The sequence below is a fragment of the Alligator mississippiensis genome, chromosome 13, assembly GCF_030867095.1.
Source record: "Alligator mississippiensis isolate rAllMis1 chromosome 13, rAllMis1, whole genome shotgun sequence".
Taxonomy (NCBI): Eukaryota; Metazoa; Chordata; order Crocodylia; family Alligatoridae; genus Alligator; species Alligator mississippiensis.
Genome location: NC_081836.1, coordinates 36,164,959 through 36,179,942, shown reverse-complemented (window position 1 = coordinate 36,179,942; position 14,984 = coordinate 36,164,959). Strand labels below are relative to the sequence as shown.

The following is a 14,984-nucleotide window of genomic DNA, read 5'->3' as shown; positions in this document are numbered from 1 at the left end:
CCCTTGCAGGTTTTTTGTGGTTTAGTCTTAAGGGTAACATGATGCTGTGTTACAGGTGCATTAATGGATGTTCAGGGACTTGAAAGGGTGGGATAGAATCACACATGGGCAGCTAATAGATGGGCTGGAATCCGGCCCTCGGTTTTAGAATGGACAACAATAAAGACTTGATTCTACTTCATGGTTGCTGCACTTCTTGCTTGAGTTGAGCATATTAACATCTGTGTGGTTTGTTACTGTGAAATAGTATTGACACTTCATTTTCTAGGAGTGTAGAAAATTAGTTGTGGCATATTTATACTGCATCAGCAGCACACTGAAGTTGGAACATCTGCAAGCATGCCCTGCCCCATGTGGCAGCTGCACTATCATTCCAGCAGCCATTTTTAAGCATGCCATTGACTGAGATGTTGAGCAGTCACAGCAAGATGTACTGCAGTGGCATCGCCAGCACGTTTTCAGGGTAGGAAACGCATCAACAGATAGGGCAGGGAGCAGAAAGAGTATCAGGTAGGACAAGGAACACAGGGGAAAGAGCAAGTGGAGCTGCAGTGTGGCAGATCTGGCAGTGAAGAGGGATCAGAGTGGCATTTGAGTAGGGGGCAGGACTTAGCTGTTGGCACACCTGCAAAAAAGTTGACCCCCACTGAGCAATGTGAGCAGATTAGGAAGTTTTAAGATGTTTGATTCCTGTTATTTGCATACATTTGTTCATTTGTGTTCGTTTTGAATTCTTTATAACAAGGGACCTTGCAGTATTGGGTGGAGCATTAGCTTCTATTGTCTGGGTCGGAGTAGGAAGTATGCTAATTGTCAGTGTACAGTTGAATTGTAGGTGTTGCAGGTGGAACATATATTTTAGTTTGATACGTTCTCTAGTAATATAGGTAAATAAAAAAGGGAATATGCTTCGTTGTAATTTCTTTCTCGTGTGCAACCTATTAAGCAATGTCAGAATTACGATAGTGATTCATTTTTAAGGCCTGAAAACGGGGCTTCTTAAGTGAACCTTTTATTAAGGTATAGTACTAAACTGAGCATAAATTCCTTAATCTTTGGGTTCAAAATAAGAAGCCTAATACCAGTATTTCAGTTATGTAGCACAGATATGGCCCTGAAAATCTTTTTGGAATCATTTTGTGGGCTTAATTCTAAGATCACATTACACAGGAGAGACCTTTATGCCTATCAGGAATTTTATAGGATTCAGTATGTCCTCCTTGTAGGCAAAAGGATTTGCTCACTCAGGTCTGATTTTAAGGTCAGTGTTATGTCTAGGATATGAAATTTACTGTCTTCTGCATAATCTCTTACCATAATTGAATAATTGGTATTTTTTTTTGTGGTGGGCAGAAAGTTGAAACAAAGTTACGGGTTTGCAGGGCCTGTTTGTTAGTTTAATCAAGGTGTGTGTTTTTTAAAGTCAGGGTTTTTTTAGAATTGAGAGAGATTTGTAGGTGCATTTTTTGCATTGTTTTTAACCAGCTGTACTACCAAAATTTAACATTGATAGTGATCTTGGATAGCAGGGTGGTAGTTTTTAAATGTTAATGTTTTGAAATGTCATGAAATCGTTTTTCTATTTTTTTTTCAGTAAGAACTTAGACATTATTTTACATGCATTTAAATCCTGTATCGAGCAAAAAATATTCAGTCAGTCTTCAAACAAATTATTCTACCTGTTTACTTTTGGATTGCTATTATTAAATACTTTATGAAGCAAGTTAGTAATAGTCATTTAGAAGCCCAAGTACATATGTATTATATTTAGCTAAACTCAGGTTCTGGACTGAGAGATATAGTGCCACATGAGAAAGTGTATGTATTTGTTACTACTCAAAGTATAATTTTAAATTCCTGTGGTCTGTGTCAGTCTAGAACCTTTTTAACTTCTTGTTTACATGGGGAAATTTACAAGCAGCATTATAGGCCTGTAATTATACTGGTATAATTATACAACTTCCCTATGCATGTGCTTATTCAGGAGTTACACATGCTTTTTTCTGATATAATCTGTCACTGAAATTTCCCAATACAGACAAAACATAAATTTCATGGCTAATTTCTTTTGTTTTCTATTTTTCATAGCTGGAGATACAGATGATCCACCAAGAATTACCCAAAATCCTGTCATCAATGGGAATGTAGCGATGGCAGATGGACACAACAACACAGAAGAAGACATGGAGGATGGTAAGTAAATATATGATGAAAATATAGGTGGGGCAGGGGCTGACTTGTCTATTAGTATAGCGCGCAGCTTAAAAGGTTTTTGATTCTTTTGAGGTGCTGTAGTGTAACTGATTATGAAACAAGCAAGAAAACACAAAAATTCCCACCTCTGAGTGCATCACTGCTAGTAAAGGGTCATTGCTGTCTAGTGCAGAAAATAAAATTTTAAATTTCTGCATAGCAATTTCTAGAGTAGTAATTCTTAAAGAGATGGGGCATCCCAAAAATTGTAAGTAGTAAAACTAGACATGTTGTGTATGGACAGTAAGATTTCATTTTAAATCTTTAAATCCAGTTATAATTAGTGGTTTCTGAAAATCTGTTCAGAACCATTGGAACCACCATTGTGCTGCAGATGACTGCACCAGTCCTGCCTCTCCCCAGCACACTTCAGTCTGTTTTGCTTAGATAATCAAGTAGCAGCCATAGCCACGTTTTAATCTGGGTGCAGCATGTGGTGGTGACCCCCCTTTTCGAAATGGAACTTTAAATGACCAACATGTGGGACCTACCTGAAAAATACAGCTTGTCTCTTTCTTTTTTTTTTGAGTCAACTTTAATGTTTATGTAAAATAGCTTTTGGGTATAGTCCTTTCTCTGAGCCTTGTCACTTAAATTGATGTACCTAACTGTTTATAAATATGCTTAGAAGTACAAGTATGCTAAATACTTTAAAAAAAATAATCTGCCTATCATCTATTGAGGGGAACAGACAGACACTTTAAAGTAGAAAAAAAAAACTTTTTTTCCAAGAACTATATAGGAAAACGAAAGGATCGGAGAAAATAAATGAAGTTTCATTATAGTTAAACTCCAGAAAAAATGAACAGGGTTATATTATCACAGTCAATTATATAGGTAGAAGAGAAACTTTCTCACTGATTTCTGTGAGACTGTGATCAAGAGAGCAATTAGGATAAGGCTGCGGGTCATAAGTATCTACCTCCGGGAGTTAAAAAAAGTAATGTAATACTAAGGCATTAATTACTGAAGATGGGAGCGTTCAAGTGAGAAAAGATAATTAAATACAGGACAAAAAGATTATGGCCAGACTTCAAAAATGAGTACTGTCACTATGTCATAGCCAAAAAGGTCAGGAGGAAAAATTGACGTCAAAAGGGTCAAAGTACCAAAAAAGCAAAGTAAATGAAAGTGAGTCCTATATAACAGCAGCTTCAGAATTTTCTCTGGAAGACCTCACTTGTACTTAAAAAATTGGTATTAAAAGATAAAGCAATGGTTTCCATTTTGATTAAAATTGCGTTATCTGTTGTGTTAGCTGCCTTTAATGATACCACAGCTGTGACAGAACTTTATGGTGACCAATCAAGATTGTACCTGGTGACACTGACATTACCATCCACCAGTTACAAGTGACTGACCTAGTAGTAAAATATCCAACAAAAAACCCTCATGTTTAGCCAAGTAGTATAAAAGCTTTATCTAAAAATGTATCTAAAAAGTGTGTGTGTGTGTAATTAAAAATAATACAATCTTCCAAATAAACTGAACAAAAAGCAGTCAGGCTGCATAAGAGGTAAGTTATATCAGAGCTAATAGAGAACACACACATTCATATAAACCATTTACTTCCTGTCTAGGCAGAGTAGCTTTGACTCTATATGAAAGTCAATACAGAATATCAAGTTAAGTGGAAATGACAACATTTTATATGGCTATGGGACAACTTGCATAAAAAGCCTCTTTGCAGAGGTCCCCAGCAAAAGCCTGCCATGCTTGTGCTGGAGCTGACCACTAAGATAACTCTTCCATGCTCTTATACCAGGTTCACAGGTTTCAGAGGGCATTGCTATAGTATAGAATCAGTTCATGGGCTAGGATCCGGGACAAAAAATAGAGAATTAAGTTCTGGGGATGAGCAGTCTATCAGGCAATATATAATTAGTACAGAAATTCTTTGACATGTTGGTTAATCATTCCTTGTAATCATACCTGAGCAAGGAGTGCCTAGCTACATTGTGATGTTATGCTGCTTTTACTGTACACCAGAGACAGGACATTGCTTCAGTGCAAATGTTGCAATCCAGGAAACCTCTGCGCTTTACCTCACGTAGGTGGATGATGCCATCATCAAGGCTATTCAGTTGGGCAACCCACCAGATATTGCATTATTTGTTCTTCATTTGAAATTGCAGTTGTAGCGTTTATACTCTTGCTATCCCAGTTTGTACAATGACATGTATGTAAGGATTGGCCCAGTGATTGAAGGTTAGTGATAAAGTGAGATCGGGGATAGCAGAAGGTAGAACATGTTTATCAAGGTGGCAGTGTTGATGCTACCTATAACCCATCTACTCTTAGCAGGCCTCTTTGCAACAACTAAGTTCAAGATAAGACTGTATCAGTGCATGTTGGAGGAAGAGCAAGCATTACAGAGCAAGACAATTGCAGCTCATTTACAGAGGTTGAAAGCACCCTGTTAAGCTAGGAGAAAGCATTAATGTTGCTAGTAGGTTCATGCACTTGTAGCAGATAGGGAAAAAAGAGGGGGGTCACACAATTACAACAGACCTAATATCATATTTTCTCACATGCAATATGAGAAAAATAGGCATCTTGTTTTTGAAAGGCAGAAGGAAAGAAAAATTCCTTGAGAGCCTCTTCTAATATGTGTGTGCTTGGAGGGGAGGGAGACAGCAACCACAGCCAGTGACTAGGGAGTCCTGCGTGTAACGTACAGAGTTTTACTTTCACTTTCTTTTAGTAGAGGCTGATGTGGCAGAAATTGCTGTTACCCATTTCCTCAATTATGATGTGCACACCAATTACCAATCACTGAATTTTTGGGGAACAGTGTAAGTTGGATATAAGAAAATATTGTCTGTCATACTACTGTGTGCATTGCTAAAAAAGTTTATAAGGCTAGAATACTCAATGGCAGGAAGACAGAGTTCTTTGGGTAAATCCAATATCTTTTATTAGACCAATTAAAATAGTTGAAAAAATGCTTCTTTGCAAGTTTTCTGGTACAAACACCTTTTGTCAGGCTGTGGAAGCATCTGCAGCTGATCTGTGCTCTTACTGGATGGAATACAGAAGAAGCCAGTATGCATGCAAGGAAGTCAGTCAGTGGAAATGCAAATTGAGACAGTTAGTGGGTAAGAGACAGGTGGGATGGGAAGGAAGGGGAATGGCAGGAAAACACGTGTAGTGACTTGTTCCATGGAAGTTCACTAGCAGCGGATCTGAAAATAAGTTGTTAGACGTTGACTTTTTTCTTGATGTTGGTACAATATGGCCCTTCTGGTTAGAGTAACAAGAAGATGCCTCCTTCATCAGGTTCTGTGGAACAGAGATACTCCTGTCATTGGGAGATTAAATTGTTTGCTATGGTATGCTAAAGCATTGGCCAATTTGTTTTAGCAGACTGATTTGTGGAGATGTGTTTATACTTTCAAAACATTGGGAAGAGAAGCATCTATTTTCAAAAGAGTATTCATGTACAGTGACACTGGTATAGCAGAAGTAAAGAGAGGTAGTTAGCCATGTTAGTCTGAAGTCGGATAGACGTGAGGATAGATATGCACCCTATAGACTTACTAACCAAGAGAGGGGGAGAGAGAGAGCACATGAGTGCACATGCTTTAGTGTTCTCCAGTTCGCAAAAGCATCTCATGAAGTCACAAAACCTTGTACTCCACATCTATACCTATAATTTATGTAGTCTACAGGGTGCAGCAGAAGTGGTCCATCCAGGAAAATGAACCTAAGTAGGAACTGGTCAGAAAAATAAATGCTCTGAGTTTGGAAGTGAGCAGAGCTAAAATACACACATTTTTATATATTGTTAATCTCTGCAGTTGAAAGGAACTGTTTAAATAATGTCTCTGGGGTGCATTATAAACATGACTTCTGTATGGGGAACAAAAGTTGACTTCAAGTGAAATATATACTCTGCTGTAGGAAAGAAGGTAATCAGCTTCAAAGAATCAGGGATTTTGCATGTTCTGGAATGGTACCTGAGGCATTTCACTAAGCTTAATTTTTTGCAAGGTGGATAGTGACAGCTTCAGTAAACATCCTCTATCATGAAGTGTTTGTTTGTTTGTTTGTTTGTTTTAATCAGTTCATTCTCATGTAAAAGATTCCGCATGACAGTTAGATTAATCAGTTCCCTCACAAGTAAGAGATTTAAACTGAAGGCTCTTTAATTAAAAATTTGAACGATTATGGTATTTGCAGTATTAAAAGTATCCATTGAAGCTCTGTTCCTAATAGTGATTTGAAGCAGAGGATTTCAGAAACAAGAATCTTAATTGTGGAGTATTATACCCCTCATTTGACACCAGTGGAATTAATTTGAAAGTCCACTCTTTCATGGAATATAATTGGTTTTAACCATTTCTTGCCATTAATCACACAGCTGTAAAAGTACTTTAACATAAACTGAATAATGTATGGAGAACGCTCAAGTTTTTCTTGAAAAGAGAAATAAATTTGTTTTCTACCGAATTGTAAACACTTAAAAGATATGTTACTTAATAGTAAAATGACTCATGTGCTATTCCTGGGTCACAGGTTTAGAGGATTTTTGTTCCGTTGACCAGTTAAATGGGCTTTGGCTATATTAATGTATCCTTGCAGCTTCCACCACCAAACTGCCAGATTGTATACATACCCATGCACTCTTGGTGACCCTGTGTGTAAATGTGGCAGGGCACCGTTGGTGCCTGCCACTTTAAGGGCTGAGCCAAACAGCCAGCTGGCGCTTGATTACAGCGGCCATTTTGGAACTCTGGCCACCTATATAAACAGAGGAGTTTGCTGCTGGCAGTCCAGGCAGAAACAAGTGGGTGGGCCAATGGCAGACTGGCCCTGAGAGAGCCCCTGTTACATTAGACTAGACCTAAGGCTAGATTTTGTCACACATGGAAAATAGGATCATATCACTATTTTGGATTGCTGGTTTTTAAAGTATTTAGATAAACATATGACACTAGCATACCTAAGCAAATGGAAAGGCAAGAAGTCAAGTAAAGTAATCTTAGTCTGATATTTGTTAATCATATCTAGCTGTAACTCTGGAAGTGGAGTGATTACATTAAAAAAATAATTATAATCGGGTTGGAAGAGAGAAACAGTAGTCAATAATCCCAGCTAATATGGACCAAAAACTGTTTGTAAAATCAAATAGTTTGCTACATAAATATACACTTAAATGTTTGTATATCTATTGCATATATACTATTTTTTCAGGTTGTTCATTATATCAAGTTGTTTCCAAAATCATATGCCTTACATGTCCTTACTCTAAATTCTACTGCACACACTGATGGCATGTTCTGCATTTGGGTAGTTTTTGGTTCTGTACTGTTTGAAACTGTCCAAATGACTTTGGAGCACTCCAGCCAGCAAGTGTACAGATGTATAAGGTCAAAGAAGCACTTCAGAAATGGCCAAAGAGCTTCAAAATTGATCCTCAAAAGATGAAAAATATCTTTGAAGCCTTTGAAACATCTGTGTCCTCCAACAGAGTGCATGGGGGTGGCTCAGTCTTCTGGCATCTCACATTGCTCCACCCTATACCCCCCCCCCTCCCCCCCTCCCCCCCCCGCAATTACAACTTCTGCAGGTTGAGAGGCATGCAAGGAACAAATGCCCTGTCACTGAAGAGAATAATTTCTTGAGACATTCAACTAATACTGCAGACTTATTTAATCATTCTTCATCTTCTAATAGATTATTTTAAAATATGAACATTCCGATCTAATACATTTTAATTGGGTTAAATGTTTGTTGTGGCACAAAAAAATGTGCCCAGCTGTACATTCTGTGATTTAAAGACAGAATAATGCAGTGCCTTAGTACTCCTTTTAAGACTTGTGACCAGGTTTCAGTTCCTTGTGCCACCATAAACCATATACATGTGATTTTGAGGAAGACACTTGATTGCTGCCTCCTTCACTAAAATGGATATTACCTCAATTGAAAGAATGTTTGGTTTTGTATTTTCTGCATGTGGTACTAGGTACTTCATATAATGAAGAATATATGTAGGTACCTTACTGTGTACTCTTGGAAGTAAAGGATTCCGTTCTCCTACCAGCTGTTCCCAGCCAAGGCTGCCACAACCTTCAGCATCCCTTTTGACACCTTCTGCCATGCAAATGTTTATGAGCAACAGTGATCCTGGTTTTCTCTAATAAAAAATAGCAAATTCTCTGATTTAACACCACCCCCCCCCAGCTGTGTTTTTTCCATGATGAAAATGAAACACCACTATATATGGATATCAGTTGAACAGTGTTTTATTGAGATATTTAAAATTTTTAAGCAGTTTGGAAGCCTGCCAGTGCCTCTATCACTATAATAAAATAAATTCTAAATATTCATTTTGGCATTTGATTTTGGGTTTTTTATCATGGAAAATCAGAGCTCCCCCTTTGCTCACCAGGACACAGGTCCAGTTGCAGTTGTGCCACCCCACTCTGCTTTGGATGATGAGCAGCCCTGATATGCCAGTACCCTGCCCGACATTGTCCCTCACTCCCAAGCCATATACCCCCACCCCCCAGTGGTGTTGGTCCCCTTCACTCCCCACCCACAGCCCCCCACCTCCCCAGCCCTGCCAGAGGGTGCCCCAGCTGCCAGAGCTAAAGGACGCGGGACTCGGGTCTGCAGCTGTTGCCCTCTACAGCAGTGCCCAAACCCCGGATGCCATCCGTGGGAGGCAGCAGATGCTTCAGCGGAGCAGAGCATGGAGTCTTGCTCCCTCCCCCACAGGCAGCATGGCTGGAGCAGAGTCCATGGGGATGCAAATGCAGGCTGCCTGCTGTGTGCTTGCAGCTAGCTCCCTGCCCTGCTGCCCTCCCCTGGGGCTTCTGCAGCCCAACGGGCAGGACCTGGCATGGCAGGACAAAGCGGGGCTGGGCGGGGAAGCTCAGTGCCACCACCACTAGCCCCATGTTGCCGTGGTGAGGTGCCCCCTGCCTGCCCAGCTGCATCAAAGGGCACCACTCCACGCTGCCATCCCTGCTACTGCTGGGAGGGCAGAAGGTGCCTTGCCATGGTGGAACGGGACTTGCTGTGGTGGTACCAGGCTTCCCTGACCTGCTTTGACCTGCTGCACCAGGTTCTGCCCTCTGGGCCATGGAGACCCCAGGAGGAGGGCAGCAAGGTAGGGAGGCCCCAAGCCCGCAGCCCACATTTGCCCCACACACAAATTGGGGGGGGGGGGCACATGCCACGTGGTACCCCTGGGAATGCACACAGCAGCAGGGAGTCTTCCCCTCCCTTGCTGCCCTCCAGACGAGCTGCTCGCGGTTCCCTTCTGCTCCCTGCGTGGGCCTTTGCAGCCACACATTCGGGCCCTGGGCCCCAAGCCCTATGCACCACCCCAGCTGAGCAGCAGCCCCAGCCCTGGCCAGTTTCCTCCCTCCCTCACTATGGGACCTCAATCCTTCCCCCACCCCCGCCTCGATTTACCTGCAGGAGCAGCTCTCCAGGCTGCCCGGCAGCCATGTGTATGTACACACATGCACATAGCACCCCTGCCTTGATATTCCTCCTTCCAGTCCCTTGTCGGTTGGAACTCTGCCAGTCTGTAAGGGGAAACCCACCGTTTCCCATGTTTTTCTCCTTAAAATGAGAAAATCCAGGTTTTACCGCATTTTTCTGTAGTGAATGGAAAACGTGGTTCCCTGATCAGCAGAAGAATCTGTCCAGATTACGGACTAAAAATGTAGCGAAAACATGAAATTAAATCAGTTTAAATTATTAAAAGAGGGGCATAATGGCTGTTAAGCGGTGTTCAGTAGGCCTGTGCAAAGCAGCTGGTATTCACTTTGGATTCGGCCAATTCAGAGGACAGTGACTTGATTCAGTGATTCAGATCACTGTCCCAAATCAATTCGGCCAAATCGGCCCCATCCCCCACCCACTCAGTGGCTGCCCAGCCCACTCTCCCAGCTCTTTAAAAAAAAGCACCCACTCACCGGTGCTGCCAGGTAGGGGGGCAATCCCCACTGCCCCACACCACATGGGGGGGCTCTACCACGAGCCCCCTGACCCTCCACCATGGCTGCCTTGCCTGCGCCAGCCTCCAGCCCTTCAAATCTTTTCCAGATCTCCTGATTCAATTCGGATTCAGAGATTCGTCACTGAATCGAGCCAAATCTCCTCTGAATCGAATCAGCACCCAAAGATTCACGCAGCCCTACTGTTCAGTTTCATAATGAAATCGATAAAATGTTACGAGTTTATGTTGAAGTTGTCTTAGTTTTTCCAGTGAATCTTCCCACAGGATTTAATTCTAGACTGTCACAGAATTTGTAGGTCCTTGATCTTGTAAATTATGCAGTCAACTAACAAGGGATTACAAAAGAAACAGTTACTGCTTGCTTTCACTTTTTTACTGGGGTGGTGGCTATTAGGGGCAACACAAAGCAGCTAAAAGGTGACTCATTAATGCTTGATGGTATAAATAGATTCTTGGTACTCTTTTATGTCATTATTCCTCTTTCTCACTGTTGGATGCGGTGTCTCTGCTGAAACAGAAACCTGTTTCTATGTAGAAGTTCCGGGGACATAGAGCTGGAGTTGGTAGTAATCTAAATTGCATGGAAATTGACATATATAGGACTCTTATGTTATTGCTTACCTTTGGAGAAATTTTGAAGTTTGAGTTGTAATGAATTTTAGAAGTTAAACATCATTTAAGAGAAGATTGGATTAGAGATGCATTCTTCTAGAAATGCTCTTCCTTTTTTATGAGAATTGAATGTATACTGTAATGTCACTTCAGCTGGAGCTGACATTCTAAGCAACTTTTCATAGTAGGGTAGTTACTAGAAAACAGTATTAATTATTCCTGGTTTATGAGAAAAATTGTAACCCAGGTACCAGTGAGTTCTTCCAATAGTTTAGTGTTTGTGACAGTTTTTATGCCTTACTGTTTTGCAAAACTTTTATTTCAGGTACCACGTGTTCCACGGTTTTGAAAAGGTATGTTTTGCAATTAAGTGTCTTCAGAATTTGCAGTTACTATTTTGACCATTTTTCCTTTTTTTGCTTAGACACAAGTTGGCGATCAGAAGCAACGTTTCAGTTTACAGTTGAACGTTTCAATAGGCTGAGTGAGTCAGTCCTCAGTCCTCCCTGCTTTGTACGAAACTTACCATGGAAGATCATGGTGATGCCACGTCTTTATCCTGACAGACCACACCAAAAAAGTGTAGGATTCTTTCTTCAATGCAATGCTGAATCTGATTCCACGTAAGATGCTTTAAATAATTGATATGCAAACCCAGATATGAGATTGTTTAATTGTATTGCAAAACAAGCTAATAGTTGATTAAATTTACTTGGCAGAGTTCTTGTCTTGAGGGGCAGGGCTTATCCTGTTTTTAGTTTCTGAAGAGTTCTCTACTTCTCATCTACTACTTGCTCCCCACCCCCGCTCCAAAGCCATGTTGTAAGACTTGTCCTTTGAGGCAATTTGTTCAACTAGAAACTTCTGATGGAACTAAAACATGATTCTCTTGGACTAGTGAGAGCGATGTGCGAGAGACTTTTAAAGAGAGCATCACACTCTGTCAACAGCATTGCCAGCCTTGCTGTCATGGGAAAGGAAGATCTGTGCTTACTTGTGTTAAAATGCTACTAGACATCCCTCTAATCCACTTGAGTCATTAATTCTGCCCTATAATGCAGCAGTTTCTAAATAAAGTAGGCAAAAAAAAACCTTTCTTGCCAGTATAGCCTGAGGTAGCGACTTCTGTCCCTCCGTGGCCCAGTTGGATCAGAAAGAAATTTTCACTATTAGCAGGTCATTTCATAATAGTTTATGTAAGGTGATTTCCTTCATCTTTCTCTGAGGCATAAAGTACAGATGGCCATCAGTTGTAGGATGTTGAAGTAGAAAGGGGTCGGACTCGATGATCTATTGAGGTCCCTTCCGACCCTAACATCTATGAATCTAACATCTATGAAAGATCATTGATTTGGTCCAGCATGTTATTTGCCTGACAGAAACAATGGTACCGGAAAACATAGTCCTTTGTTGCCACCCTCTGTCTGAGTTAAGGGAAAGGAGGAATCATATAAGAAAAGTAAACCTGCCAAGAAAAAATGAAATGTTTCATGCGAAGGACAATCCAACATCTCCAGAGTAGGCACCACAAGTATGCATCCCTAATCATTAGGCACTGATAATATTTTTTGGGCACCGATAGAGATTTTTGGGGTTGATACCGATGGCTGATTTTTAACGAGCCACATTGACTGATACTTATCCAATTCTGATATGCAGCCCCACAGCATGGAGAGCGGTGTGGAGCTGACAAGTCTGTTGTGCGGGAAAGGTTGTGGGGGAAGGGAAAGGGTCTGGGAGGGGCAGATTGAGGCCTTCGCGGTGAAGGAGGGGGTGGGGCAAGGGCTGCCCACCTGGGGCAGGACAGGGTGTGGGACAGAGCCGTGGCTTGTTCAGAGGGCACCGGGGGGGGGCAGCTCCCACTGCTGCGCACATCCTGGAAGAGCATGGGGGGGAGGGCGTGTGCCCCCAGATCTGCGCGTGGACCTGGGAGTGCTGCTGCTGCAGACTGGGCCCGGGGCTGTGCCAGGCTCTTCCCAGTGACGGACTGGGCTGGGCTGCGCTTTGGGAGCGCAATGGTGGCACTGGGAGGGGGCTACGGGCAAATTTGGGGGTGGTTGCAGCCCCCCTCCCAGCACCACCACCACCGTCCACCCTGAGCCCAGCCCATCCCACCCCATACAAATCTGGGGCCACATGACCCCCCATGCTGTCCTGAGGTGCACTTCAGGTGGGAGTGCCCCCCCACTCCCTCTGGACAAGCCATGACTCTGTCCCGTTCCCCACCCCGCCTCGGCTGTGCAGGGCTGCCCTATTCCCTCCCTCACCGCAGGGGCCTCGATCTGCCCCGCCACTTCCCCCACAACAGACTTACCCACCGGACCCAGCTGCTTTCCATGCTGCCAGGCTGCGCTCCTGGTTGCCTGCTGCTGCGCTGCAGCATTTATCAGCCACATTATTGGCTACATCAGACAAAAAAAGCCAGTTGCCGGTGTTCTAAATTTTCTTCATATTGGTGCCAATCTGATATGGAACCAATCTATTGGTTCACCTGTACTAATCATGAAACCCATAAAGCCAATGTATGGCATTTCCAGGGGAAGGACTCCTTAGCAATCTTCTGATGCTGTACAGAGAGCAGTTTGCTCTTACAACCACAGGATGGATTCCACTGGCCTTTTGCTGTTGGCTGGACAAAAGTTTTAATCTGAGAGCAGTATGCAGAGCAGTTTGTTTTTGTGAGCTTTGTATTTACCTCCTCACTCCTTTAAATTGTTTGAGTTTTTGACATATGGTTAGTGCATGTTTTGGTTTGGTGTCTGTGGGTGAAGCAAAGAAACACAGAGAAAGACGTGGAGTTGAACTGCATTGGTTGTTTTTTCCAGTGAGGTATGTTTATTTTGGATGATATCGCATACCACTTCCAATGTAGTATTCAGTATTTTCTCTCAGACCACACGCTCCCAAGTAAGACACGTACCTTATTTTTTGGAAGGCAGAAAGTAGAGAGATTTTTCCTCAGTCATGGCCATCTGTGAGACATTAGAATAAATTCTCTAGGGAGTAGAGATGTATCCTGGGGAACACATTTCTTCAGGAAGTGTGGCAACCTAGGAGCAGCAGGACCTTCCTGGTGTGGCAAGATAGCAACAAGGCTAGACCCCAAACCCTTGTAAGAACCTTAGCAAGACTTTTACTTCTTTACTGTAACTATTTCTTTATATAAGATCCAATAAATGATGCAGTATCATTTCCATACTGCAGGTCTCACCAAGATACCGCACACTACGCAGCAGCCCACTTGCCCGTAGCCAACTCAATTACTGCTTCAGGGACAAGCTACAATGCTTCGCCAATAGCTATATCTGTGGGGGTATTAATGTAGGACCCTGCCCCTTCTGCTTTCCAGACCAGAGATCCATAGCAGCAGTCTGGGGAGCCATTATAGCAGTGTCTGCTTGATTCTATTCCAGTGAAGAAAACTCAATTTCTTCACTTAGGATATGAACCCCAATTTTGCAGGGCTTATTTTGAGGAAATGTGCTTTTGGTACAGTGCAGTGTTTCCCAACCTTTTCCAACCCAAGGCACACTTACATTAATAAAATTTCTGCAGCACACCTGTTAAGGCATTCCCCATCCTCATACTTATTGTAGCTCATTCTGCGGCACACCTATTCATTTCTGACAGCACACTTCTGTGCTGCTGCGCACTGGTTGGGAAACACTGGTATAGTGATGGCAGTGGCTCCTACTTTGTTTTGGAAGTAGAGTATTGGCTGTTGACTGGGAGTAAATAATTTGGAAATGACAGGTTGAAAGAGACTTGGGAGCATTAGTCAGTCACAGGTTGTGATCTTTGAAAGCATCAGACAAGATATTTCCAGTAGGATGGTACTAGTGCTAGTGTAAAAGGTACTGGTGAAAACTTGCTGTGTTCAGTTCTGAACACTGTGCTAAAGAAAGATGAATTGAAAATGGAACAGGTTAGAGAAGGACTACCAGGGGACCAAGGAGTGTCTTACAGGTAGAGATTAAAGGGGATTAGCTTGCTCAGCCTAGAAGAATGATAGCTGAGGGATATGAGTGCTCTCTGTAAATGCATCAGGAGGCAAACATTAGGCAGGGAGGAGAGCTCTTCATGCTAAATAACACCACTACCACAAAAACAAATGGATGTCAACTGGCCATAAATAAATTTA

At 42.3% G+C, this 14,984-nt stretch overlaps 1 protein-coding gene across 1 annotated transcript in view; it reads left to right on the top strand.

Moving 5' to 3' along the window:
- The window catches only part of USP7 (ubiquitin specific peptidase 7), a 101,601-nt gene that overhangs the window by 38,332 nt on the left and 48,285 nt on the right, over positions 1 to 14,984 (top strand). The window contains exons 2-3 of the mRNA XM_006277342.4: positions 2,089 to 2,193; positions 11,268 to 11,466. Of these exons, the coding sequence (XP_006277404.2) occupies positions 2,089 to 2,193; positions 11,268 to 11,466 (304 nt within the window). The remainder of the gene's footprint in view (positions 1 to 2,088; positions 2,194 to 11,267; positions 11,467 to 14,984) is intronic.